Source organism: Moschus berezovskii, chromosome 11 (assembly GCF_049115385.1).
Source record: "Moschus berezovskii isolate FMDL1 chromosome 11, NW_MosBer_1.0, whole genome shotgun sequence".
Classification (NCBI taxonomy): Eukaryota; Metazoa; Chordata; class Mammalia; order Artiodactyla; family Moschidae; genus Moschus; species Moschus berezovskii.
Genome location: NC_142470.1, coordinates 7,559,039 through 7,585,251, shown reverse-complemented (window position 1 = coordinate 7,585,251; position 26,213 = coordinate 7,559,039). Strand labels below are relative to the sequence as shown.

Here is a 26,213-nt window from a genome sequence, read left to right as displayed (position 1 = left end):
CCTCTCCCGGACACCGGCCGGGTGTGTCGGTGGTAGTGGGTGGAGCAGTGGTTGGTCCCCGCTCCAGTCCGTCCTCCGGGCGCTCCTCACGGGCGCTCGCGGGACTGGGACGCTGATGGGAGGGGGACCGGCTCGGCGACACCGGCTTCCGGCGGCGCTCTGACCTGAGGTTCCCCGGAGCCCGGGAATGGTTAAGGGCGGACTGACTCCACCTTCCTCGTCAGCACCGACGAGGCGCCTGCAGCGCCTGCCCCTCGGTCCAGCGCCCTATTGGACGTCTCTCCTTGGCTTCGCCGCAGGTAGCTCACTCCCACGCGTCCAGAAGCGCTCACCGTTTTCTTCCCGAACGCGGTGCTACTTCTCCAGTTAGTTAATTAAGCCCCCCAGGAGCCTCGGCTATCACCTTGGGCAATGGGCAGTTGGCTTTGGCCCCTGCCGTTTTCCTCAGCTCCTTGTCCAAGTCGTCAGATCCTCTAAGGATCTCTCAAACCAGCCCCTCTCCTCCTCCAGTAGGGCCAGTCTCTGTCCACTGTCGTTTCTCTGGATTTCTGCAACAGCCTCCTGATGGAACCCTCTGCTCCTTCCCTTCATGGTCTCCACAGTTTCATAGAGAATGTTTCCCAAACCAATAAATCTGATCAGGGCACTTCCTTGCTTAATAGCGCTTAACATAGACAAGGACGATCGGCACCCCCGTCTCTTTCTCCACTCTTTCCCTTTTCTTGCCCTCCCCCCCCCCATCCTTTCGTTTCTCCAATCCAGACAGCTTAAAGCACTTTTGGTTCTTTTAATGATCTTCTCTCCTGATGCGAAAAGCTGACTCATTTGAAAAGACCCTGATGCTGGGAAAGATTGAAGGCAGGAGAAGAAGGGGACGACAGAGGGTGAGATGGTTGGATGACATCACCCACTCGATGGACATGAGTTTGAGTAGACTGGGAGTTGGTGAGGAAAGGGAGGCCTGGTGTGCTGCAGTCCATGGGGTCGCCAAGTCTGACAGGACTGAGCTACTGAACTGAACTGGTCATAGGGCGGACAGACTGAAAACCACAATCACAGAAAACTAACCAATCTGATCACATGGAGCACAGCCTTGTCTAACTTAATGAAACGATGAGCCATGCCATGTAGGGCTACCCAAAACGGATGGGTCATCATGGAGAATTTTGACAAAACGTAGTCCACTGGAGAAGGGAATGGCAAGCCACTTAAGTGTTCATGCCTTGAGAACCCCATGAACAGTATGAAAAGGCAAAAAGATAGGACACCGAAAGATGAACTCCCCAGGTTGGTAGATGCCCAATATGCTATTGGAGAAAGATTAGTGGTTGCCTTAGGACTGAGGGGTGGGAGAAATAGGAATTAATGCTGATGGGAATGGGGTTTCTTTCTGAGGTGATGAAAATGGTCTAAAATTAGATGGTGATGATCATTGTGTGGTTGATACTTGTACAGCTCTGTGGTAAGAATGAAAAACAATGAATACAGTGAAAAACAGTGAATTGTTCACTTTATTTTTTTCAACATTTATTTATTTGACTGTGCCGTGTCTTAGTTGTGGCATGCAGAATCTTTAGTTGCCTTGTGTGGGATCTTTCGTCGCCGTTGGGACACGTGGGATCTAGTTCCCTGACCAGGAATCAAATCTGGACCCCCTGCATTGGGAGCACGGAGTCTTAGCCACCTGGCCACCAGGGAAGTCCCAAACTGTTCACTTCAAATGTATGCTCTAAATGTGGATTATATCCCAATAAAGGTGTTAAAATGCATTAATAAACGTGTATATGTTAACTCATAATGCAGGATAGAGTTCATGATATAAATAGGATCATAGTGTGCAAATTGTTCTGTGACATATTTTTAATCACTTTTTAATGTCAGATCATATAGTCCTGTTTAGTTCTTTTGAATAGTTGCATTGTATTCCAGTAATTGCACGGTTTTCTTATTGGTGGAATTTGGTTGACAAAAAAATCTCTCATAAATTCTACCATACATTTAAGCAGTAAATAATACCACATGATTCCAACTCTATACAACTTCCATAAAACTGAAGACAAGGGAAGACATTGCTGCTCATTTCATGAGGAAATCATTACTCTGATACCAAAGATAAAGACATTATGAATATAAAACTACAGCCCAACATCCTTTGTGAATATAGATACAAATATTCTAACAGAATTTTCAGCAGAATAAATACGGAATAAATTCAGTTCTTAGCGGAATAAACTGCTATAGAGTTTGTGGTAATTTGTTACATAAATCCTAGGAATCTAATGTAATTGTCTGTGTGAATAGAAAATTCTGTGGGATCTACAAAGAAGCTTCTCAAACTAATGATTGGATTCAGCAAGATTTCAGGATACGAGTCAAGAAAAGCAATAAATAATGTATTATTCAAAATTAACTTTGTCATTATAAACAATAATGAAAACAAAAAGCAATTTGATTTCTGTATTCCAGTAACACATATTTGAAATTAAAAAAAATATCATTTACGATAGCATCAAAAAATAGAATTACCTAGGACTTCCCTGATAGCTCAGTTGGTAAAGAATCCACCTGCAACTCAGGAGACCCCGGTTCAATTCCTGGGTGGGGAAGATCCGCTGGAGAAGGGATAGGCTACCCAGTCTAATATTCTTGGGCTTCCCTGGTGACTCAGCTGGTAAAGAATCCTCCCACAATTCCGGAGACCTGGGTTTGATCCCTGGGTTGGGAAGACCCCCTGGAGAAGGGAAAGCCTACCCACTCCAGTATTCTGGCCTGGAGAATTCCATGGACTGCATAGTCCCATCGGGTTGCAAAGAGTGGGACATGACTGAGTGACTCACTTTCAGGAATAAATCTGAGCTTCCCAGGTGGCGCTAGTGGTAAATCACCTGCCTGCCAATGCAGGAGACATAAATAAGAGGCAGGTTCAATCCTTGATCAGGAAAATCCCCTGGAGGATGGCACGGCAACACACACACAAGTATTTTTGCCTGGAGAATCCCACGGGCAGAGGAGCCTGGTGGGCTGTAGTCCATGGGGTCACAAGAGTCAGACATGACTGAGGAGACTTACCACCCATGCAGAAATGAATCTGACCAATTATGTGTAAGACCTGTGCACTGAAAACTACAAAACACGGCTGAGAGAAACTAAAGACCCGAATAAATGGCTGTTGTTGTTTAGTCACTAAGGCGTGTCCCACTCGAGCAACCCCATGAACTGTAGCCCACCAGGCTCCTCTGTCCATGGAATTCTCCAGGCAAGAATCCTAGAGTGGGTGGCCATTTCCTTCTTCAGGGGATCTTCCCGACCCAGGGATCGAACCCGGGTCTCCTGTACTGGCAGATGGATTCTTTACCACTGAACCACCAGGGAAACCCAAATAAATTGAGCCATGTATTATGTTCATGAATCAGATGATTCAATAATATTAGGGTATCACTTCTTTCCAAACTGATCTGTAGTTTCAAAAGCCCCAACCAAAATCCCAGCAGATTTTGTTTTTGAGAAATTGACAAGCAGACTCTGAAGTTCCTATACATCGCAAATTATCAAGAGCAAAAGCCAGAATAACCTTTAAAAAGGGAACAGAGTTGATGGACTTAACACTACTTGACTTTCAGACGTTATAGAGCTTCAGAATTGTAGGGCTACAGTGTAGAGCTCTAAGGCTTACAGAGATACTTAAGTAGTGTGAGGCTAAAAGGATAGACAAGGCGATCAGTGTAATGCAACAGGAAGTCCAGAAATAAGTCCTGCCAGTACATGATTGATTTTGATTCAGTTGGGAAAAAGATAGCCTTTTCAACAAACAGTGCTGCGACAATTAGATATTCATATGAAAATAAATGAACTTTGATACATACCTCACACTATTTACAAAAATTAATCCGAAGTGGATCGCAAATGTTTTAAAATGAATCACAGATCTAAATATAGTGTTATGGAATCCAGAGTCACAAAACACACCTCAAAGGACACTCAGGACAGTGGAGTACAGTTTATTATGCCAGCGGATCCAAGGGGAATCAGTTCCCAACAAGGACCCTGATGTTTCTGAGAGGCCCAGTTTTATACACCCCACTATGTGACTGGTTACATGTTAGCAACCTTTTTGTTGTATATGATTGAGTTTTACAAGTAGGTGCTAAGAGAACAAACAATTAAGGTTAAAGGGTTGGGGGGAACAATGATTATATATCAAGGGCGGGTGTCTCCATGGTTAATCTAACAGGGCAACCTGACCTCAACTACAATCTCCCTTTGTCATCTGTAGGAGGGGAAGTCTCCAGGAGACCTGGTTTTCACTAGCAACGGTTTCCTCACTCTTGGGCAGGGTTCAGGCCCAGTTCACAACTTGTCTTTAAGACAGATGACAGACTTCAAGTTGGAGTCTTTCCTGCTTTCTTCACATTGGCCCCAACAATAGAACCTAAAACTATAAACTGTAGGAGAAAAATATTTGTGATATCAGAGTAGATAAAAGATTGAGGGATATGACATCAAAGATTGTTTATCAAAATTAGGAACTAATGCTCTTAAAAGAAAAAAAAAACACAAGAGCCTATAAAGGCAAGCCACAAACCACAAGAAAATATCTACAAATCACACATTTTTAAAAAGATAGATGGAGACTTCCCTGGTGGTTCAGTGGTTAAGACACCACAGTTTCTCTACAGGGGTCATGGATTTGATTTCTGGTGGGGGATCTAAGATCTCAAATGCCTCCTAGCACAACAAAAAAACAGGGAAAAATTTAATTAAAAAATTAAAAGACGTACCATGTCATACCCATTAAGATGACTATGATCGTAAAAATAGAAAAGAACGTGTTGCTGAAGATGTGGAGAAACTGAAACGTGCAGTTTTGGTAAAAATGTAAATGGGTGTCGCCATTATGGAAAACAGTGTGGTGGTTTCTAAAAAAACTAAGGATTGACGTATGACCCAGCAACTTACCTTTTGGGTATATACCCCAAAGCATTGAAAACAGGGTCTTAAAATGTTTGTACACCCGTGTTCACAGCGGCTTTATTTCCAGTAGCCCCAAAGTGGAAGCAACCCGAGTGTCCATTGATGGATGAGTTGATAAACCAAACATGAAATATTATTCAGCCTTTAAAAGGAAGGAAATTCTGACTCATGCTGAAACATGGATGAGCCTTTTGGACATTATACTAAACAAAATAAGCCAGTCACAAAAAGGACAAATACCCTTATTATCTCATTTATGTGAGGTACCTAGAGTAATCAAATTCATAGAGACAGAAAATAGAGTGGAGGTTGCTAGAGGCAGGGGGAGGAAGAATGGGGAGTTGTTTAGTGGGTGGAAAGTTTCAGTTTTGCAGGATGAAAAGAATTCTGGAGATTAGATCCACAGCAATGTTGAGTGTACTTAACACTACTGAATTGTACTTAAAGATTATTAAGATGGTAAATTTTATGTTACGTTCATTTTGCCACAATTAAAATACATTCATCCAGAATATCTAAAGAGTTCCCAAAACTCAATTTCAACAAGGAAACAAGCAATACAGTAGAAAAAAATGGGAAAATTTTAATAGATTTGAACAGATAACTTCCCCAAAGAAGATACATAGATGGCGAACTCATGAAAAGATGTTCAACAAGATTAATCTTTATTGAAATGCATATTAGAACATCAATAAGATACCACAGGGCTTCCCTAATGGCTCAGACGGTAAGGAATCTGCCTGCAATGTGGGAGACCTGGATTCCATCCTTGGGTGGGGAAGATCATCTGGAGAAGGGAATGGCTGGCTACCCACTCCAGTACTCTTGCCTGGAGGATTCCGTGGACAGAGGAGCCTGGGGGTTTGGGGGTGGGCTACCGTCTATGGGGTAGAAGAGTTGGACATGACTGAGTGAGTAACACTTTGACTTCACTTTTTATGCACCTACTGGAATGTCTATGGAGAAGGCAATGGCACCCCACTCCAGTACTCTTGCCTGGAGAATCCCATGGACGGAGGAGCCTGGTAGGCTACAGTCCATGGGGTCGCTAAGAGTCGGACACGACTGAGCGACTTCACTTTCACTCACTGGAATGTCTAAGATAAAAAAGACCAACTACATTAAGTAAGTGTTGGTGAGGAGACTGTGTGTGTGTGTGTGTGCACGCGTGCTTAGTCAGTCGTGTCCGTCTCTTTGCGACCCCATGGGCTGTAGCCCACCAGGCTCCTCTGTCCATGGGGATTCTCCAGGCAAGAGTACTGGAGTGGGTTGCCACGCCCTCCTCCAGGGGATCTTCCCCACCCAGGGATTGAACCCAGGTCTCCTGCACTGCAGGCAAATTCTTTACCATCTGCGCCACCAGTGGTGAGGAGATGGTACAAGAGAAACTCTCACACACTTCTGGAGTGGCTATAAAATGATACAGCCATTTTGGAAAATGGCTTAGCAGATTAAAAATTTTAAATTCATCCAGCCATTCCAGTCTAAGGGAAAAGAAAGTATGTGCACACAGAAAGACTTTTGCATCAGTGTTCATAGCGGTTGGAAACAACCCAAATGTTCAACCCAGATGAATGGATAAACTATGGTTGATTCATCTAGTAATGGAATCTATCGCAATGAAAAGTGCTGATACTTGCTACAACATGCATGAATCTTGAAGTAATTATGCTGAGTGAGAAGAGCCAGATAAAAAAATTAAGTCTAGAAAACTCAAACTATAGTGACAGCAAGCAGATCAGTGGTTGCCTGGGCATGGAGGTGGGGAGGAAATGAGATAGAAAAGAGAAGGAGAAATCTTTTCTGGGTGATGGGTATATTTATTATTTTAATTGTGGTTTCACATATGTGTAAGCCTATAGAAAGTGTACACTTTAAATATGAGTCATTTACAGATAACTATATCCAGAAGCTGGTAAAATTGTATTAATTCCCTGGCTGTCCAGGGGTTAGGACTCCCACACTTTCAGCGAAGAGGCTCAGGTTCCGTCCCTGCTCAGGGAACTGAAATTCTGCAAGCCTTGTGGTGTGGCCGAGAAAAACGAAAGAAAAAAGAAACCACTGAGGGAAAACCTATAATACTTCAACATAAAAAGTTAAAGAAAATCAGGGCTTCTCTGGTGATCCAATGGTGAAGAATCTGCCTTCCAATGCAAGGGACACTGCTTTGATCCTTGCTCCAGGACGATTCCACATGCTGTGGAGCAACTAAGCCACAACTTCTGATCCTGTGTTCTAGAGCCTAGGAGCCACAACGACCCAGCCCATGTGCGGTCGTGTGGTCTGTGACAAGAGAAGCCGCTGCAACAAGAAGCCTGCGCTCTGCAACTGGAGAGCAGCCCCTGCTCTCCACAACTAGCGAAAGCCCTCGTGCAGCAGTGAAGATCCAGCACAGCCAATAAAATAAAAAGCTTAAAAAATGGTATTAGTGCTTGTTGAATGACTGTGAAAAAGCTGTACCACATCAAGTCTTTTGAAAGCTGTTTGAGAGAGATCTGTTTCTCCACACCCTGGTGATGGTGGGTGTAATAAATACTGACGACTCTTTCGAGTCCAAGAGGCGGGATATGGTTGTTCGACCGGCATTCCTGAGTATGAGTCCAAGTCAATGTCGTTTCAGGGATCGGATTTTTCTTTCTTCTTTGAAGTGCCTGCTCTGCTGCCTTACCTCCTTCGGGTGTTTGTTTGGACGTCACCTCAGAGCAATTTTCCTGATCCTACTGTGTAAAATCGCAGCCCCCTCCCACTACCTCAGTTCAGTTTACTCGCTCAGTCCTGTCTGACTCTTTGCAACCACATGGACTGCAGCACGCCAGGTTTCTCTGTCCATCACCAACTCCTGGAGCTTACTCAAACTCATGTCCATCCCACTACCTACTCCTGCTTTATTTCCCCCTGTAGGAATTTATCACCATCTGACATACAATTCACTGTACTTATTTACCCTATTTAACATCTAACTCCCCTCACTAAAACCTCAATGCTTCGAAGGAAGGAATTTTGTCTTTTATTCATTACTAAATCCCCAATACCTAGGACATACCTGGCACATCAGAGGCACTGAGTACATTTCTTGAATGAATGATTGCTTTTCCCTTTTGGGGTGTTTCTTTTTCTTGTTGATTTAAGAACTCTGTATATGTTACGAAGATTAACCCTTTATCATAAAAGCTGCACATATTTTTCCATATTGATGCTTGTCTTTTACTTTATCATTAAGAGACTGAAATTAATTCATTTATTTTTGGCTTTGCTGGGTCTTCCTTGCTGTGCATGGACTTTCTCTAGTTGCAGCAAATAGGGGAAAGTGAAAGTGAAAGTCACTCAGTCCTGTCCAACTCTTTGCAACCCCATGGAGCAAGTAGGGGGCTACTCTCTAATTGCAGTTCACAAGCTTCTCATTGTGGTGGCTTATCTTGTTGAAGAGAACAGGCTCTAAACACTCGGGCTTCAGTAGTTGCCCCACATGGGCTTAGTTGCCGCGAGGAATATGGAATCCTTCTAGACCAGGGACTAAACCCATGTCCCCTGCATTGGTAGGCAAATTCCCAACCACTGGCTCACCAGGGAAGTTAGAGACTGAAAATTTTTATGTAGTTATACATCTGTCTTATCTTTCATAGCTTCTGGGCCTTCTGTCTTCCTTCTCCAAGATTATAAATATTTTTTCTATATATTTTTCTTTCAATCCCATAGGTTTTTCCCCTTATAGAGCTTTAATTCATTTAGAATTAATTTTTCAGTCAGATATTAAATAGGAATAGATTTTTTTTTCCTTCCAAGTGATAGCCAATGGTCTAGTTTTCTTAACACATGGCTTGTGTTTTTCCCTGTCTTCCTAATCAAACTTTCAAAGGGCTGTCTGGTATTCTTTTTATCTGGAAAAAAAATTTATTTCCTGTTGTGCAACTAAGTCATTTTTTAAAAAGTGAAAATGTTAGTTGCTCAGTTGTGTCTGATTCTTTTCAGTCCCATGGACTGTAACCCACCAGTCTCCTCTGTCCATGGAATTCTCCAGATAAGAATACTGGAGTTGGTAACCATTCCCTTCTCCAGGGGATCTTCCCAACCGAGGGATTGAACCTGGGTCTTTCGGGCAGATCTTTTTTTTACTGTCTGAGCTACCAGCAATTAAGTCAACATTTATTCATTTCTTATATTTCATGTAAAGGAATGTAACCTTTGTACTGTGCAGAGCCCTTTAGCACAGTACCTAGCATACAGTGGGAGCAGAAACTGTGTGGTGAGTGAATAAAGGAACAGATGTCTGTGTGCCCGGGCCATGGGGCAGTGAAGAATGGCGGGCAGCAGCTGAGCTGGAGGAGACTTCAAGATTATACAGTCCAGTGACAAAGTTTTCACCGATCTGTGGAGACATTAAAAAATAAGGACAATTAGCGCATAAGTACACATTTGTATGGCTGCCAACTTTTTTCTTGGGAAGGATCCTGAAATTTTGTTTTGCCTTTTCTGTTCTGATATTATGGTAAATATCATATTCATGAAATCCAAAAATCAAGGAATCACTGAATTGTGGTCCTGCTCTTCTGTTCAGTATTTACTGAACCATCTGTTCAGTGTGATCACTTCTATAGGCGTCGGGGGCTCAGCAGTGAAAAGACCAGCCAGGGAGGCCTGTATAGCTTAGCGAGGGGGTTGGGGTCTACGTCCCCGATGGAGGAGATGGCAACCCATACCAGTATTCTTGCCTGGCAAATCCCACAGACAGAGGAGGCCTGGTGGGCTACCTACAGTCCATGGGATCACAAGAGTCGGACACGACTTCGCGACTAAACCATCACCAGGACATCCTTGAAACGACAGCTCATCAGCTTACTGCAGGTGTGGAACCCGTAAGGAAGAGGACCAGGTGACAGGTGTGTTTGCGTACGGGAGCTTGCCCCGCCTAACCTCCAGGCAAGGGCAAGACATGAGCCTCGGTGTGCACGGTCTGCGCCGGTCACCTGCGCGTCCTCAAACTTGACGCACTAGGTAGAGGTAGGGACGCGGGGGGCGGTGACAGGGGGTGGGGCGGAGGCGGGGCGTCGTTCCCGGCGTCCCCTCGCCCCGCCCACCCCGCCGGGCCGTCTGACGGTGGCAGGGAACAGGGGTGGCAAGTGAACGGGGCGGGGCGGGGCAGTGCGGAACGCGCGCGCCTGCGGCTGAGTTTCCGGTCGGAGGCCTTTGCCCAGAGCCCCGCGTCCCTGAGGGGCGGCGGCGGCGGCGGCGGAGGAGGAGGCGGCGGCGGCAGCGGTGGGGGGAGATCCGGAAGTCAACACCATGTCGAGTCTGCACAAGAGCCGGTGAGGAGCCACCGGGGCCGACCAGCCTGGCCACTGCTGGCCAAGCTGTCCCTTTTGACCTGCGGGGGTGGGGGGCGAGCGAATGTGGCTAGGAATCGGGACCTTCCCCCCTCGCCGCCCCCCACCCCTCCCCGGGCTGTAGGCTTTGGGCGCCCACTTTCCAGCCTCTTTGCCGTGGGCCTGAGAGGGGGCACGGAACGGGGACATCTCTCCTGCCCCTCGGTGTTGCCGCTTCTCTCTCTCTCCCCCGCACCCCGGATCCTTTCCCCTGGTGTCTTCCTCTACTAGGGCCTCACGCCCGATCCCGATGCACCCCCCACCCTTTTTATCCCCGCCTGGTAACCCTTTGCCCCAGTACCCTCCTCTATCCAAATACTTCCCCTCCCACGTACCCTTTTCTTACTAGAAATGCTAGAAAACCTAGATTCTCCTCCAGTCTTCCCCCCACCCCCTCCCGGGGCCAAATCCTGCAGCGTTGGCTAATTTTGCTCATTCTTCAGTTTTCCTCCAGTTTTTAAACCTTTTGTTCTTGCCTGCCCGCAGGCCCAGAGGTCTTCTAATGGTTTTATTTTTGAGCTTGGGATGCTGGGTGCAGATTACACAGGTCCTTGTCCACAGATCAGATTACTCCTGATTCTAAGGGTTTTTGGAGTTCAGATAGGACAGTGTGGTTTGGACCTGGCCAGCAGGAAGTGGCCAGTAAATGCCGGCTCAGTAAATGTTAGAATGTGTCTGATTTCATGGTGCTCATTTGAGAACCTTTAGGCAGGAGTAACTATAGATTTCTGGACTTAGAGGAAAGAGTGATCTGTAGTTCTTCAAAGCTGCCCTTTAGCCAGGGTTTTGCCTGTTCTTTGTATCTTTGTGTCCTGAGGGGGAGGGAGGAACAGGTTGGAGACTGTGGGTGTAAGGGAGCTGTGGACTTTAGGAGGGGTCTCTAAGTCTGTCATTGTGGGGTTTGTGTGTCATTTGCCTCTGTCTCCCTCCTTCTAGGATTGCAGATTTCCAGGATGTCCTGAAGGAGCCCACGATTGCCTTGGAAAAACTTCGGGAACTCAGTTTTAGTGGTAAGAGGCAACTCTCCATTTTCAGGGTTTTCCTGGAGCAGCCTTGTGATAAAGATGGAGGGGCAGCGAGCCAAGGCCACACCTGGCCAGTTCTGGGGACCGGCCTGCCTTTTGGGAACTTCTCCAGATTCTGTGGAGCTGAACAACCAGGGATGCCCCAGGCTTGGTTCTCAGAGCAGTGGCGCCCTCGGTTAGCATGCCTGTAGGCCTTAGACTGGGCTTCCCTAGTGGTTAGTGGTAAAGAATTCGCCTGCAGTGCAGGAGACGAAGAGTTTGATCCCTGGGTTGGAAAGATGCCCTGGAGGAGGAAACGGCAACCCAGTATTCATGCCTGGAGAACCACATGGACAGAAGAGCCTGGCGGGCTGCAGTCCATTGAGTTGCAAAGGGTTGGACGTGACTTTAGTGACTAAGTGTGCATGCACATACACACACACAGCCCTTAGACCAGGTGCTCATCGGCCTGTAAGTGATGCTGATTGCTTCCTGGGAGTAACTGGAGGGCAGAGGGAGACTTCTTGAATAGAGGAAAGGTCTTTCCTCATTCCCCAGCAGGCTTCCTGTGTTGTATAATTTGGTTAGCTACGGAGCGGTTCCTGGTTCTCTCCATGGCTTAGGATCAAAGCCAACTCAGGCAACAGTGAACTTTGGTTCATGGTAAAATTCCAGCCTTGAGTCACTCACTTTAAGGAGCTGAACCCCAGCAGTTTTTGACTTTGCCCTCCCCAGACTGGCTAACTTTTCAGCACAGAGACTCTTGCATGTCTTTAAAAATACCTCGGTGTTCTGGTAGCTTCTTGTGACTGCTCTGCCTTTGTAACTTTGTCAGCAAGGATGCTTGAGTTGCCCCGTGCATCCTCATGCAGATTCTGAGGTGAGGATACTAGCTACTGTTCATGGTACTAGGGAGACTGTAGCAACAGCTGCTTTCGTGAGCGTCCTGACAGTATTTCAGGAGAAGTTCATCTTTTGATTCAGGAGTGATATTTAGGCCCTGAAGGGGTTTCTGGGATCTGTGCTGAGCTAAAGAATCTGCCAGGCCCCAGGGGAGGCTGCTGCTGCTGCTGCTGCTGCTAAGTCACTTCAGTTGTGTCCGACTCTGTGTGACCCCATAGACGGAAGCCCACCAGGCTCTCCCGACCCTGGGATTCTCCAGGCAAGGACACTGGAGTGGGTTGCCATTCAGTCTGCGGCAATGGTTACAAGCTGGGTTCTAGAGTCAGACCTGTGTTGGAGTCCTTGATGGCTCTGTCTTTATAGATGAGTTTCTTTATCTGTAAGATGGGGACAATGGTGCTGATCTTCGTTACTTACTAGGGCTACAATAAGGATTAAGTGAAATTTTAAGTCTGTAAAACACAAAACACTGAGCATTCAGAGCTTAGTTTATATTCTACAGATACTCACAGAATACCTGCCCTGGGCTAGGTAGTAGAACAGTAAGACAGATTTGGTCTTCATCTTTCTAGGGCTTTCCCCAGTATTAGGGGTTACAGATGTTAAATAAATATATAAATTATATCATACATTCCCATTTGCAAGGGATGCCATGAAGGAGATGTAATGGAGCCGTTATTGTTTATGTCAAGGGCCCTGACTTTATTTGGGAAGAGGTCAAGGCTGCTCTGAGGAAGAAATATCAAAGATCAGAAGCTGTCATCCTCAAAAGAACATTCCAGATGGGGGTCACAGAGAGAAAGTAGACATAGGATTAGCATCGTCTAGCAGTCTTTCTGGCAGTGAACGATTCTTGAAGAAGTACTTCTTGCCCACTCCACTCCCTGCCGACTGGCTCTGAGGTGGAGGGCTGGGGGGTTCTGGGACTCTGCGGGGGCGTGACCTTTGCCTGCTGTGTCCACAGGCATCCCCTGTGAGGGCGGACTGCGATGCCTCTGCTGGAAGGTGGGTGTGCCTGGGGTGGGGCTTCTGCTCTGCTGAGAGTCCCTGGGTTCCTGCATGGGCTGTCCCCACCCCGGCCCCTTCTTCGTATTTTCTGCCTTTCCTTGCTTGTCCCAGGAAGCTTTTCTGGGAAGTTCTGGGTTTTCTGTTTCTCTTGGCATCCCCTCTGGGATCCCCCGGGGATGGAATGCTTTGTAATGCCAGCAAAGCCTTCTGCTTCCTGGTCCAGACAGCTCAGTGGAAGCAATGCTGATTGGGACAGTAAAAGGCTATGCTTTGCCTAAAGCTTTCCGCTGAGGTGGGAGCAGAAGCCCAGTGTCCTGCTTTCCAACCCCTTTGAGCACAAGGTTTTATCATCATTTGGGAGAGTCTTTGGGGGGGAACTCAGTAGAAAGGGCTGCTTCAGGATAAAGGACGAGGAGGCCAGTGGGGAGAGGAGGGGAGGCTACCCCCAGCCCGTGCCTGCGTTCCTGCCTTCTCTGGGCTTTATCAGACGTTTTCCTTGAGGCCTGTCAGCCTCCGTCTCCTTCTGGGGTTGGGCTGGGGGAGTCACCAGAGCTTTGCTTTTCTTTGTCTGTGTGCAGATTCTCTTGAACTACCTCCCCTTGGAGAGAGCGTCATGGACCTCCATCCTGGCCAAGCAGAGGTGAGACCCTGACATGGGGATGGCAGGAGGGCCTTAGTATTGGGCAGAGCAGGTGGTGTGAGTCTAACCCACTTCCTGTTGCTGCACTGCTCTGGGCTCATCCCTCTCTACCCTCCTCTCCTCCAGGAAGCTGTATTCTCAGTTCTTGAGGGAAATGATCATCCAGCCTGGCATTGCCAAGGCCAACATGGGTGTGTCCAGGGAGGATGTGACCTTTGAGGACCATGTGAGTAGGGGGCCCGCAGTGGGGACCGAGGCTACAGAGTGGGGTGGGGGAGAGGTGTGGGCTGTAGGGTGGGTGAGGTCCCTCAGCCCAGAGGCCAGGTGCTGCTGATCCTACTCCCTTTTACCACCCCCCCAGCACCTTGTTTCTGCGTTTGGCATCTCAGCTGCCAAAGGCTGTTGAGTCTCCGTGCTCTCTTCAAGCTCCAGGCCTGGTCAGGACCACAGGCGATGACTGGGATCCGGGAGTGCTGTTTGTGCAGTGCTGAGCCTCATCTTCCACACATTGGCTCCTCAGCCCCCTTCCTCCAGGAAGCTTCTGTGATACTGTAGTTGAAGGGAGTCAGAGCAGGGCCGGGGAGAGGGTAAACTGCGTTTCTGCAGCCCACAGGAAGCCTTGTTCTATCTGTAAATACCCAACTCTTCCCTGGTGCTTCACAGTCAGGAAGTGGGGATGGATTGGACCCAGCCTGGTCCTCCAAGGACTGGAATTGGCAACTCAGAGTATTGAAGAATTAGATTCAGAGACCTAACGATGCAGTATTCATTTATTCAGCAAGCATGTAGTGAGCACCTGTTATATGCAGCATTCTGGAGCCGTGGACAGGGAAGGGCAGAGTCTGGGAAGTGCTCAGAGCTGACCTCGGGGCTTGGCTGCAGGATGTGGACGAGGATGGAGATTTGGGAGGCCGCGGAGGGGCCTGTGCTGCCGCTCAACTAGCTCGTGGGCCGTCTCAGCCGTAGCTGCGTCTCTGCTGGGAATGCAGGTTCAGGGCTCCTGCTCAGGCCCCCGAGACTGGGGTCTGCCCCTGGGGTGCTTGCTGGCCGAGGACAGCATTTCTCATTCTCCCCCACAGCCTCTGAACCCCAACCCCGACAGCCGGTGGAACACATACTTCAGGGACAACGAGGTGCTGCTACAGATCGACAAAGACGTCCGGTGAGCTGGGCGCTGGGGCGGGGAGCCGGCCCCGGGGCATCTGGGGCTTTTCTGCCACTTCTCCCCTTTCCCAGCCCAGCCCAGGCCCACAGGGAGGTACCTGAGGAACTGCTGGGGAGTTGTCCCCATAGCTGAGTCCAGGCCATAGGCACAGCAGGCCTGGTGAGGTGTGGGGGTGCGGGGTGCTGGCGGTGGCCTGAGTGCCCAGCTCTCCCCTCTCCCTGCCTTAGTGTCACTTGTGGCCCAGGCACCTATGGATTCATCTGCTCCTTCCTTCAGCAAATTCTGAGGCCCTGCTACGTGACAGGCTCAGTGCCAGGCTGGGGGATTGAGCATGGAATAGACAGACAGGATCTCTCTCCTTAAGGAACTTAGAAGCTGAGGGGGAAGATGTGAAGACAAGATGTTCAGCAAAATGGATCTTCCGCATCACTGACTTTTGTGGTGACTGCTCTGAAGGCAGAGTTCAGGGTGCTTCAGGGCAGTTGGGACGTCTCGCCTGAGGAAGCAGCTGAGATTCTGAGGAGCCTAGCGGGGAGGGGGAAGGGAGGGCTGTGGTACCTCCCAGGGGAGGCCCTGAGAGCCTTCAGAACTGGGCCGCCCAAGGAGTGGTGCAAAGGCCAGTGTGCCTGAGGCCCCACCGGAGGCAGGTGGGGATCAGACATTGGACTGAATCCCAGAGACATGGGGCGGTCTCCCAGAGGGTTTAAGCAGAGGAGTGACAGGGTCAGAAAAGTGTTGTTTTTTCTTCAAATTGTGAGCTATACTGTGTGCACGAGCTGTTCCTCTTGGTCGGGAAGTGTGGTCAGCTGGCTGTGCTGGCCTGCGGGGTGGGTGAGCCTGGCAGCAGGTGACTCTTCCACGTGGCTGTGAGGAGCCGGGGGCCTGTCTGCAGTGGCCCAGTGGTCAGAGCTTGGGTTCTAGAGTCTGTCTGTCCACCTCCCTTTCTGCCCCCGCTGCTTGTCAGCTGTGTTACCAGCCCTTCGCCACCCAGGCTGCTCCTCCCCTGTGCTCACCGTGCCCAGGCCCCCCGCCCCCGCCAGACAGCCCCCGTGGGACCCCGCCCAGGGTGCTCAGCCAGAGGGGACAGTGGGTCTCTTGCCTCCTTCTCAGGCTGGCATTGGGGAGCCTGTACCCATGAGGTGTTTCATCGCGCTGTTTTAAGAAGGAACCACGTCTTGCACCCAGATCTGGGCAGACAGGTTTTAGCCTGGTGGTGACTGTAGTGCGTTGTTAAGTGTTCCCGGAGGGCGAGTTTGCAGAGAGCTTCAGCTGAGACATCTGCGTGTGCGCCACGATACATACACTTTAAAAACTTCCACATTCTAGAGACCGTCTCCCCGCTTGATTGTTTCTTTATCTCCCCAGCTGTGTAGTATTTCATTGTATAATTTATAACTTAATGAAACCTTTATTACCATTTTTAGCCACAATACAAACAGTTTATACTCCTGTCCATATTATCTTTTTGACATGGAAAGTTGTTTGTGGTTTAAGAGAAGAGTTAGACTGGAAGATTCTAAGGACATTTAAAAACGTGTGTGTGTGTGTCTGTAAGCATGCACGCGATATATGGGTATGTACACATACACGATGACTGCATTGTTTTTGAAATAAAATGCTACTAGCTTAAACACACACAGAAGGCTTTGGGGAGGCTGGGACCCCTAGCAGCAGGGGGCTGAGGAGACATCTAAAACCCCCTTGCCGAGTAACAATCCTCTTCTGTTTCCCCTTGCAGGAGGTTGTGTCCAGACATATCCTTCTTCCAGAGGGCCACCGAGTACCCCTGCCTCCTCATCCTGGATCCCCAGAATGAGTTTGAGACCCTTCGTAAGCGGGTGGAGCAGACGACCTTGAAATCCCAGACAGTGGCTCGGAACCGGAGTGGCGTCACTAATGTGAGAGGCAACCTGAGGGCCTCGGGGACTCCCCGTGACAGTCTTTTCCTTCCTTCTTCCTTGGGACTAGTGACCACGAGCCATTGGGTCCCTGACCATCTGCCCTGACTGTTACCCAGAGCAGCCTTAGTCCTGCCCCGTCCCTGCTCTGGGCTCTTTCTGAAAATCAGATTCAAAGGCTGGTGTCAGGTGCCCGGGGGTGGGGGGTGCCCTGCTGTGCAATGAAGGGGCCACACTTCTGGTCTGTGGTGGAGGCGGCACTTGGAAAAGGAACTGCAAGTGTGATGAAGTGCAGTGGGAACAGTGATGGGCAGGGACCTGACTTGGTCTGGGCATCAGGGAGGACTTTCCTGAGGAAGTGACATTTAAGCTGAGGCTCAAAGGATGAAGAGGAAAGGGCCTTCCAGGGGGAGAGGAGGGTATGTGTGGAGAGAGCGGGGTATGTTCAAGGAAAGGAGGAGTCCAACCTGAGCTGGGTGGGGGAGAGGGAGAGGGAAGGGTGGCCAGAGGATGCTAGAGAAGTGAGTGATGGTGAGGCCACATGGGCCTTTGTCCTGAGGGCTGGGGACCCCTGCAGCATTCTTGGAGTAGGGATATAAGACTGCCTTTGTCAAAGGTTGTCATGGAAGCTGTGAGGATGTTGATGGGAGAGGCAGGAATGGAGGTGGAGAGGCCTCCTGGTGCTGTGGTTGGTAGGGGCGGGAACTGGGGTGGAGAGGGAGCGATGTGAGAGACCTCAGAGAAAGGAAGGATAGGTCTTGTGCTGGCCAAGTTATGCTGCGTGTTGGAGCCTCGGGCTTCGAGCAGACTTAGGTGATTCTGAGAAGCTGCTTATTGCTAAAAGGTATATTGTCTTATTCTTTAACTCCTACTGCTTTCATACCTAGAGCTTTGACTTATTCCTCAGAATTTTTCACTGTCCTCCAACAATGGAAAAATCCTTCTCTGTAGCTCCCAGCAAGCTGGAGAGGTACTGTAGCAGCTCTACTTGCCCCCTCCCCACCCCCGATGGAATGACCAATCAGGGCTTTGTTTCCTGGAGACCAGCCATCTTTCCTCCCAGGAGTGACTGGGAAGTTCTAGCTGATCCCCTGGTTCCACCTGCTCACTATAGAGCTGGGTGCGTTAGGAGGTGCCAGACGGTTGGCTTAAGGACTCCGTAGCTGCCTGAGTTGGTGATCGTCCTGCTTGGCTGCTGATGTTCTGTCTGCCTGGAAAGATGGGCACTTGGCTTCTGTCATTCCTTTCGCTACAATAATTGGTGGCTGAGAACTGATTTTAGGTTTGGGCCTGGTCCTAGTGGTAGAGAACCGGACCACAAGCTTCATCCCTAGGCCTCTGGATCCAGGGTGTGGGCTGTTTGAGTTAAAGCTGGCTGGCTGTCTGATGCTGCGCAAGTAACACCAGACTTGCCTTCCTGGGCCTTTGTTTCTTCCTCTGTTTACTGGGCATCGTCATTTCCGCCCTGTCTGGCTTTTAAATTGCCAAGAGGGTGAACTGAGGTCATGGCTGTGCAGATTCTTGGAAAGCAGTGGGCACTCTGTGAGGCCTGGGCCTTGGGTTCTAGCACCAGCCTGGGTCCAAGTCCAGTGCCACCACTTAATGAGAGACATCTGGTGAGTGGCCTAGCGTTTCTGAACCTGTTTCCTCATCTTGAAACTAATGTGAAAAGAATCTTCTAGGCAGTTTTGGGCATAAACAGGAAGGCTTGTAGGACCTTGTCTTGCCCATAAAACCCTCTTGGTAAATGTTAGTGATGTGTGCGTCTCAATGTGTGCGCATGTACACAAGGACGCTCAATGTTCTCAAAACCCCGGGCTTCCAGGACAGCGTTGTACTCCGACCCTGCGGGGATGTGCCCGTGGCCTTCATACAGGTAACCTCAGGCACTTGAACTTTTACAGAACTCGCAAGGGATCCTGACATTGGGGTCCTCTGCTCTATTGTGTGAGTTTTTACCGAGATCGTCTCTTCATTCATCTCCCAACTTCTTCTTACGAAGATTTTGAAATATTCAGAAAAGTTGAAAGAAGAGTACAGCATGCACCCTCATACTTTCCACCCACACTCACCAGTTGTTAACCTTTTGCCGTGTTGTGTGTGTGTTACATGGAGAGTAAACTGTGCAGGTGCCTTTACCCCATACCCCTCAGTCCTTCAGCAGGCACCCCCTGAGAGTCAGGACATCCTCCTCCTCCCCACTGTCTCATCTGCCGATGTTACATAATCCATAGTAACAGCTCACATCCAGTCCCGGCTTGGGTGTCCTCGAGTTGTATCAAGAATTTTTTTTTTTTGGTTACCCTGTCTGGCTTGTGGGATCTTAGTTCCTTGACCAGGAATTGAACCTGGGCCCATAGCAGTGCAAGTAAGGAATCTTGTCCAGTGGACCACCAGGGAATTCTCTGTACCAAGAATGTTTTTGTCATTTTAAATCCCAAGTTAGGGTTTATGCGTTGCACTGGGATGTTGTTTTTTTAGTCACTTCAGCTGGAGCAGGCCTCCACTCCCCCCACCCCCCACAGCATTTGACTTCTTCAAGATTCTTTACCAGTTGTCTATTTTTGACATATTTTGAGTTTTTTTTTTTAATTGAACTATAACTTACACACAAGAAAAGCATAAACCTTAGGTGTACAACATTTTCTCATGTATAAACCTACATTAACTGTCAGCCAGATCAGTACATGGAACACTTCCATCATCCAGAAAGTTCTTTCACGCCCCTCCCCAGTCGGTACCCCTTCTCTCAGAGAGAAGCACCATTCTGACTTTTGTCACTAAATTATTAGATTTCAGTCCCTCTGGCTTGTGGAGTTTCGCCCATTGTGGATTTATCTGCTCGTTCCCGGTGGCGTCGGACATGTCCTTCTCCGCCCTGGGTTGCCCATGAGATGGAAGTTAAGTTTCAGCTCGCTGTCTATCATGCCTCCCACCTTCTCAAGCCTCTGCCCTTGTCCCCTAGATGAGCTCCCCACAAAAGAACTCAGCGCCCTCCATGAACGAGTACGTGGTGCTGCCCAACGGCTGTGAGGCCCACTGGGAGGTGGTGGAGCGGATCCTGTTCATCTACGCCAAGCTCAACCCCGGGATCGCTTATGTGCAGGGCATGAACGAGATCGTGGGGCCCCTCTACTACACCTTTGCCACCGACCCCAACAGCGAGTGGAAAGGTAAACAGGTGGGCTCCTGGCCGCTCACGTTCGTTGTTGCTTCTTCCTGGAGAAACGGACCAAGGAAAGCTGGACTGATGGGCTTTATCAAGCTCTTGTGCCACTCACTTCCCTGTTTTGGGGTCTCCATTCTCTGTCGGATAAGGGGGTTGGCCTGAACCATGTCTGAGATCTTTTCTGGCTTGAACTTTCTAGAATGTTAGATGTTTACTGATCTCTTTAAAATATATATATATATATATATTTATTTATTTGGCTGTACTGGATCTTAGTTGTGGCCCGTGGATCTTTTAGCTGTGGCATGTGGGATCTAGTTCCCTGAATAGGGATCGAACCTGGGCCCACTGCATTGGGAGACTGGAGTCTTAGCCACCAGACGACCAGGGAAGCCCGCCCCCCCCACCCCGGTTTACTGATGTCTTCATATTTGTAACTGAATTTCTGGTAGAGAAGATGAGATGTATAGACAGGAAGTTGAAAGAAAGGATTTAAATAAATAATGATTTTTAAAACAGCAGCAGAAGAACATGTAATCAACTGCACAATCAGTGTACAGTGTTGTCAGAGTTGTGAGAAAAAAGAGGTGGGGATTCCCTGTTGGTCCAGTGGCTAGGACTCCTTGCTTTCACCGTGGAGGGCACTGGCTAAGATCCTGCAAGCTGTTTGGTGTGGCCAAAAAAAAAGAATTATGTCTGGTCTGGGGCTGGAGAGTGGGGTGTGGAGAGTGGTCACAGACAAAAGAGGTACGGAGGGACGCAGCCTGACCACGGCAGGGTGACTTGGTGGAGGCTCAGAGCTGAGGGTGAGCTCTCACGTAGTTGAGAGGTGGGGTGTGTTGTGGGCAAGCCCGTCCTCTCGCGGCTGCCCTGACCTTGCCTGTCTCTCCCAGAGCATGCTGAGGCAGATACCTTTTTCTGCTTCACCAACCTTATGGCTGAGATCCGAGACAACTTCATCAAGAGCCTTGACGACTCACAGTGTGGCATCACCTACAAGATGGAAAAGGTGTACTCCACCCTGAAGGATAAGGACGTGGAGCTCTACCTGAAACTGGTGAGGACCCCCAGGGCCACTCAGGTTAGGGCAGACAGGAAGGGGTAGAAGACAGCAGGCTCTTGAGCACTCCAACTAGGCCCAGGGTGGGGACTGGCCTGAGTCTGAGGATTAGAATTGACTGCTGCTGCCAGGGGGCCACGACCCAGGTGCTGAGGTGCTGCGGGGAGGTGGGGCAGCTGATGGTTGGAACCTGGCAGGTTGAGGATGAGGGCAGGTGGGTATGGTGCCCTGTGTGCCAGGCATGGTGCAGGGTGTTTACTGTATGCTTTGAGTTCAGCCTGTTAGAGTTCTGGAAAGGAAGTGTGAACTTCATTTTTAAAAATCATTGGAGGGACTTCCCTGGTAGTACAGTGGCTAAGACTGTGCTCCCAGTACAGGGGACACGGATTCAATCCCTGGTCAAGGAACTAGATCCCACATACTGCACCTAAGACCCAGGTGGCTCCCCCCAAAAAATTATTGGGAGTGGCATTTCATGTTTATTTCAGGGAATTCTTCAGTAAAAAGAACATTTATTTATAAACAGAAACAGTTTTGTGAACAAGAAAATATACATAAACATATCTTTTTAACCAAGTGTGAAATTATAACTTGTTGTTTTGTAACAGGCTTTTCAGTCAGTAGTATCCACTGTGGCCGACCAGAGGGCTCGTCCCCGTTGGGAATAATTGCCTTATGCAGTTGTTGTATGGAGTAAATAAGTGAGATATTTAACGTATTAAGCACAGGGCCAGGCTTGCAGTAAATGCCCAATAACGGTTTCTCTGTCCATAAATCCACAGTGACAGTCTGTGTAGTGTATTAAAAGAATTAGAGCCATCATTTATAAATCTAAAGTGTTTATATAAAAAAGTCTGGGTTTTTGGCTTCCCTCAAAAAAAATCAGACGATCTGACAGCGTTGGCTGGCAGCAAGCAGCAGTTACCCCTTTCACGGAGCGAGGCTCTCTGGTGCCATCCCCACCTTGGCGTGCCTGGAACTCACACCGAGCCTGCCGCTTAATCTGAATTCATGCCTGCTGGGCTGCATGGTGGTCCGTGGCCACTAGCCAACACACATTCTCGCACCTACCCCACACCTCTGTCTCCCCAGCAAGAGCAGAACATCAAGCCACAGTTCTTTGCCTTCCGCTGGCTGACCCTGCTGCTGTCCCAGGAGTTCGTGCTGCCTGACGTCATCCGGATCTGGGACTCCCTCTTCGCCGACAGCAGCCGCTTTGACTTCCTCCTCCTGGTCTGCTGTGCCATGCTCATGTGAGTGTGGCCATAGGGGACGTTTGGGGCGGGGCAGGCAGGAGCTGCTGTCAAGAAGCTGGACTGAGCCTTTGGGATTCTCAGAGGAGCATCAGTCTAAACTCGCTGCAGGTGGTGCAGCAGGAGCAGGAAGAGGCCGGATGGGCCTGCTCTCAGAGTAGGCAAAGGGCCCAGCGCTTTTTGTTGCTTGTTTTTCCTAGACTGATTCGGGAGCAGTTGCTGGAAGGGGACTTTACCGTAAACATGAGACTCCTGCAGGTAACGGAGTTCAGAGGGACGCGCTTATTCTTTAGCCATGAAGCAGACACTTAGCCGGCGGCCACCCCATGCCAGCCGCTATGACAGGCTGCCTTGGGATCAGGAAAAGGTAGCAGGGCTTACGAGTCCAGACCCCCGAGGCAGATCTGGGTTTGGATTCGGCTTTGCCACTGACCTTGAGTGTGGTGTGGCCAGTGACTTGGCTTCTCTGAACCATGCGCTCTGCATAAATAAGTTATAGCCGAGACATGGCCTTATTACCCAGTATGTGGTAATAATGCCCATTGGCAATGGCGCACGGCCTGGGGAAGAAACATGGGGGCCTTAGTGGTTAAGAACATGGGCTCAGGAGTCAGTTTTGACTTCACATCTTTGTTCTCCTGTGCTAGTCATGTCACCTAAGCCCAGTGGCAACCTCTCTGAACCTTAATTGCTTTGCCAACGCCTGGCCTGGGGTTGGTATTCAATAACTTCACTGACTCGATCTGTAAAACAGGCAAATTCACATAACTCCTCATGGGGCTGTTGAGGTGACCCAGTGAGTGAATGCATGGACAGTGTCTGGCCCTGGTCTAGGCTCATGCATGGAGCTCAGGGCTCGATGGCAGGAGGTGGGGGGAGGTGTGGCAGGTGGTCCTGGGGAAGGGGCTGAGACCTTTTGGGGTGACTGGTTGGGTTGGTTAAGTCAGTGCTGCAGTGGGTGTAGCAATAGCTCCCTGTAGGGTTTGGACAGACGGTGGGTGTCTGATATCCTGTGGTCCCAGCCTTTAGCCCAGGGTCCAGCAGGGTGCCAGGTCCAGTGCAGTGGTGCAGGGCAGACTGACTTCAGTTGCATACTACTGTTGACCTTTTCCCCACACAGGATTACCCCATCACAGACGTCTGCCAGGTCCTTCAGAAAGCCAAGGAACTCCAAGACTCACAGTAGCCTGGTGGCAAAAGACCCATGTTTGGAAGAGAAGCCCCTGCCGACCCCGGTGCCCTGGCTTCTGGGAAGCTAGAAGCTTCATGCAGAAGCCTGTGGGGTCCCAACCAGAGGGGCTGATGCTGGACCGGCCTGCTCCAGGCCTCGCCCTGGCCTCCCGTCAGGGGGCTGCTGTGCCCCGCTGTTTCCTAACCACCGAGCCTGGGCTCCTTCCCACTCTTCAGCCCTGGACCTTCTGCCCAGGCCACGAGCAAGGCAGGGGCTCGCGAGGTGGTTTCCCGGGGCTGGGGCAGACTGCGGGCCCCTCCCTGCCTCTACTCTGCCCCTCACTTCCTGCCCTCCTGCTCCGTCTTCTGGGCTCTGGTCAGGGAGGTGCTCGGCAAATGGGCCAGAAACCGCTTCTTCTGGAGGTTGGTGCTTCCTGGGCTTCTCCATGGGGAGGTGACACTGTGAAGGAGCTAAGAGGCTGCCAGGCCCAGGTCACACCTTCTGTCCCTTTCCCACTGAGTGTGTGTGTGTGTACTTGTGGGTTGCTGTGTATGTCTTATTCCCCCTGGCGTGAGCTTCTCCAGTCTGTGTGTGTGTGTCCGTGTGTGTGGAGGAAGGTGGCCTCCCTCTAGTCTGTTTCTTTGTCTTATCGCCTCCCTGCCGCCGTCTCCCTTTCTCTCCCTTCAGCTCCTCCGTGGAGGGTGTGTGGCTCTCATCTGTCCGCCACGCTCTCCATTGCTGTCCGTTTGCCCTTCTGTCTTCGGTTGCCTTATCCCCAGCCCGTCCCCGCCCCTCTCCTCAACGCTGGCTCAGAACCCTGGAGACAGAGTGAAGGGTCTGGCTCAGCAGAGCTCCTGGAGGTCAGCCTTAGCCTTCGGAGCCTGTTCCCACCCACCAACGCTGGGTATCCAGGGCTCCCAGTCCACAGTGCCTCACGCGAGGGCCCTGAACCCGTGCCCCACCATGGAATTCTTGGAAACCCCAAGCCCCTGAGAGCGGTTGGCCCGTGAAGAGTCAGCGCCCTCCTGTCCAGGGAGGGAGGAGAGGGAGAGCTGAGTCTTCCAGAGGTTTCCTCAAAGGTCCTCTCCCAAAGGAAAAAAAGCATTAAGGTTGGGATCCCGGTGCTCCAGAGATGTAGTCCTTCCTATGGCTTCCAGGTGCCGGCCCAGGGCAGGCGAGTCCCTGTAAGGGCAAGTGGGACCAAAGGGAGCCTCTCGGGGGCGGGCGGGGCTGAGCTCAAAGGCGTGGGTCCTGTCCAGGCCTGGAGTGCCGCGTGCCCCCGCTCAGGAGAGCTGAAGGTGGTGCTGGCCCTTCTCTGGTCTTATGCTCTGACTGGAATCTGAGGCAGGTGCATCTGGAGTGGAGCAACTGGCTCCTCCCGCCCTGAGCCTGTCTGACCAGGACCCTCCCTCCTCTGAGGAGGCAGGAGGTTTGCATCTGGAGGGCTGGATGATTAGGTCCTCTTCTCCCCAGACCCGCCAGCAGGGCTCCCCAAAGTCTCCCTGAGTCTGACAGCCAGGACATGGGGCTGAGGGCCAGGAACGGCTGAGGGCCAGGAACGGCTTCCCCCAGGCTGTGCCGTGGCTGCTTCACTTGCCTTTTCCCTCCTCTCCCAGCACAGTATTTGGGAGATTTTACTATTTATCAGACTTCTGGTACTTATTGCAGATTGGCACGTGCTTGTTTTGGGGATGAAGGGCAGGGCTTGGAAAGTGGAAACGTGGTCTTCCTGACCTTTCAGGTCCGCCAGCATCCTTTTCTCCCTCCCTCTGGGACCTTCCTGGTTTTCCAGGAGATCCTGGCTGGGAGGGCTCTGAGCTCTGTAATAGAGCTGGGTGTAAGGGGAACTGGTGTGTAAAGACCCTGGCATGGGGCAGAAACACACTGCTTGCCAGCAGCCTGGTCACCCTCTTCCCTGAACTTGTCGACTGGTAGTTCACTCCCAGCTTGATCCCTTCAGAGCCCAAGTCTTGGGCCACAGCCTGGGACCCAGCAGACACTGCCCAGGACCCTGATGTATTCTTTCTTGCCTGTCCCTCTGCCCTCCCTCCTGGACCATACTACTTGAATCACTGCATCTGATTCGCCTCATTGGCAGATCTGGGTCCAATGCCCTCTCCTTGGCCTTGTGAGAAAGGTCAAAAGAGCACAGGGACCATACCCAGGTTAGACTGAGCTCCCCCAGTAGGAGGACCTGGCCTCGGCAGTTCCCCCTGCCCCACCCCAGACTCTCAAGGGAGGCCCCAAGAGCCAGAGACTCCCAGGCTTCCTACTTGGAAGCTCCCCTAGGACTTTGGACATGTACAGAATGAGCTGAATGAATTCAGCAGGTGTCACTCCAAGGGTCAGAATGTTAGTCTGCTTTTGTTTTTTCATCTGTTTCGTTCTTTGAATCGATGCTGTTGATGACAAGCTGTCTTTAATAAACCATGTGTTCTTTGCAGTAAGCGTTGGTTCTGTGATGGGCTGAAACCTTTGAGACCTCAGAGCAGGAAAAATGAGCAGAGAGAAAGTCATGAGGTTCTTAGAGTGGTTAAAGGAAAAGGCTAGGAAATTGTCCAAAGAGCCTGTTCCACTCTTAAGCAACTGCAGTTTGCAGCTGTTGAGAGGA

At 50.0% G+C, this 26,213-nt stretch overlaps 1 protein-coding gene across 2 annotated transcripts; it reads left to right on the top strand.

Annotated features, from left to right (window-relative positions):
• The first annotated feature begins 10,138 nt into the window (after positions 1-10,138).
• On the top strand, positions 10,139-26,049 carry TBC1D13 (TBC1 domain family member 13). 2 transcript variants are annotated; one of them, XM_055400607.2, is made up of 12 exons: positions 10,139-10,274; positions 11,268-11,341; positions 13,203-13,243; positions 13,825-13,886; positions 14,013-14,112; positions 14,966-15,048; positions 16,790-16,949; positions 19,915-20,122; positions 21,012-21,175; positions 22,271-22,431; positions 22,632-22,689; positions 23,552-26,049. In XM_055400607.2, the coding sequence occupies exons 1-12, from the start codon at positions 10,252-10,254 to the stop codon at positions 23,615-23,617; spliced, it is 1,200 nt and encodes a 399-aa protein (XP_055256582.2). In that variant the 5' UTR covers positions 10,139-10,251; the 3' UTR covers positions 23,618-26,049. The 2 variants fall into 2 exon arrangements, with proteins under 2 accessions (XP_055256582.2, XP_055256583.1); XM_055400608.2 differs by lacking the exon at positions 13,203-13,243 and having other exon boundaries at positions 10,197-10,274.
• The last annotated feature ends 164 nt before the right edge of the window (positions 26,050-26,213 follow it).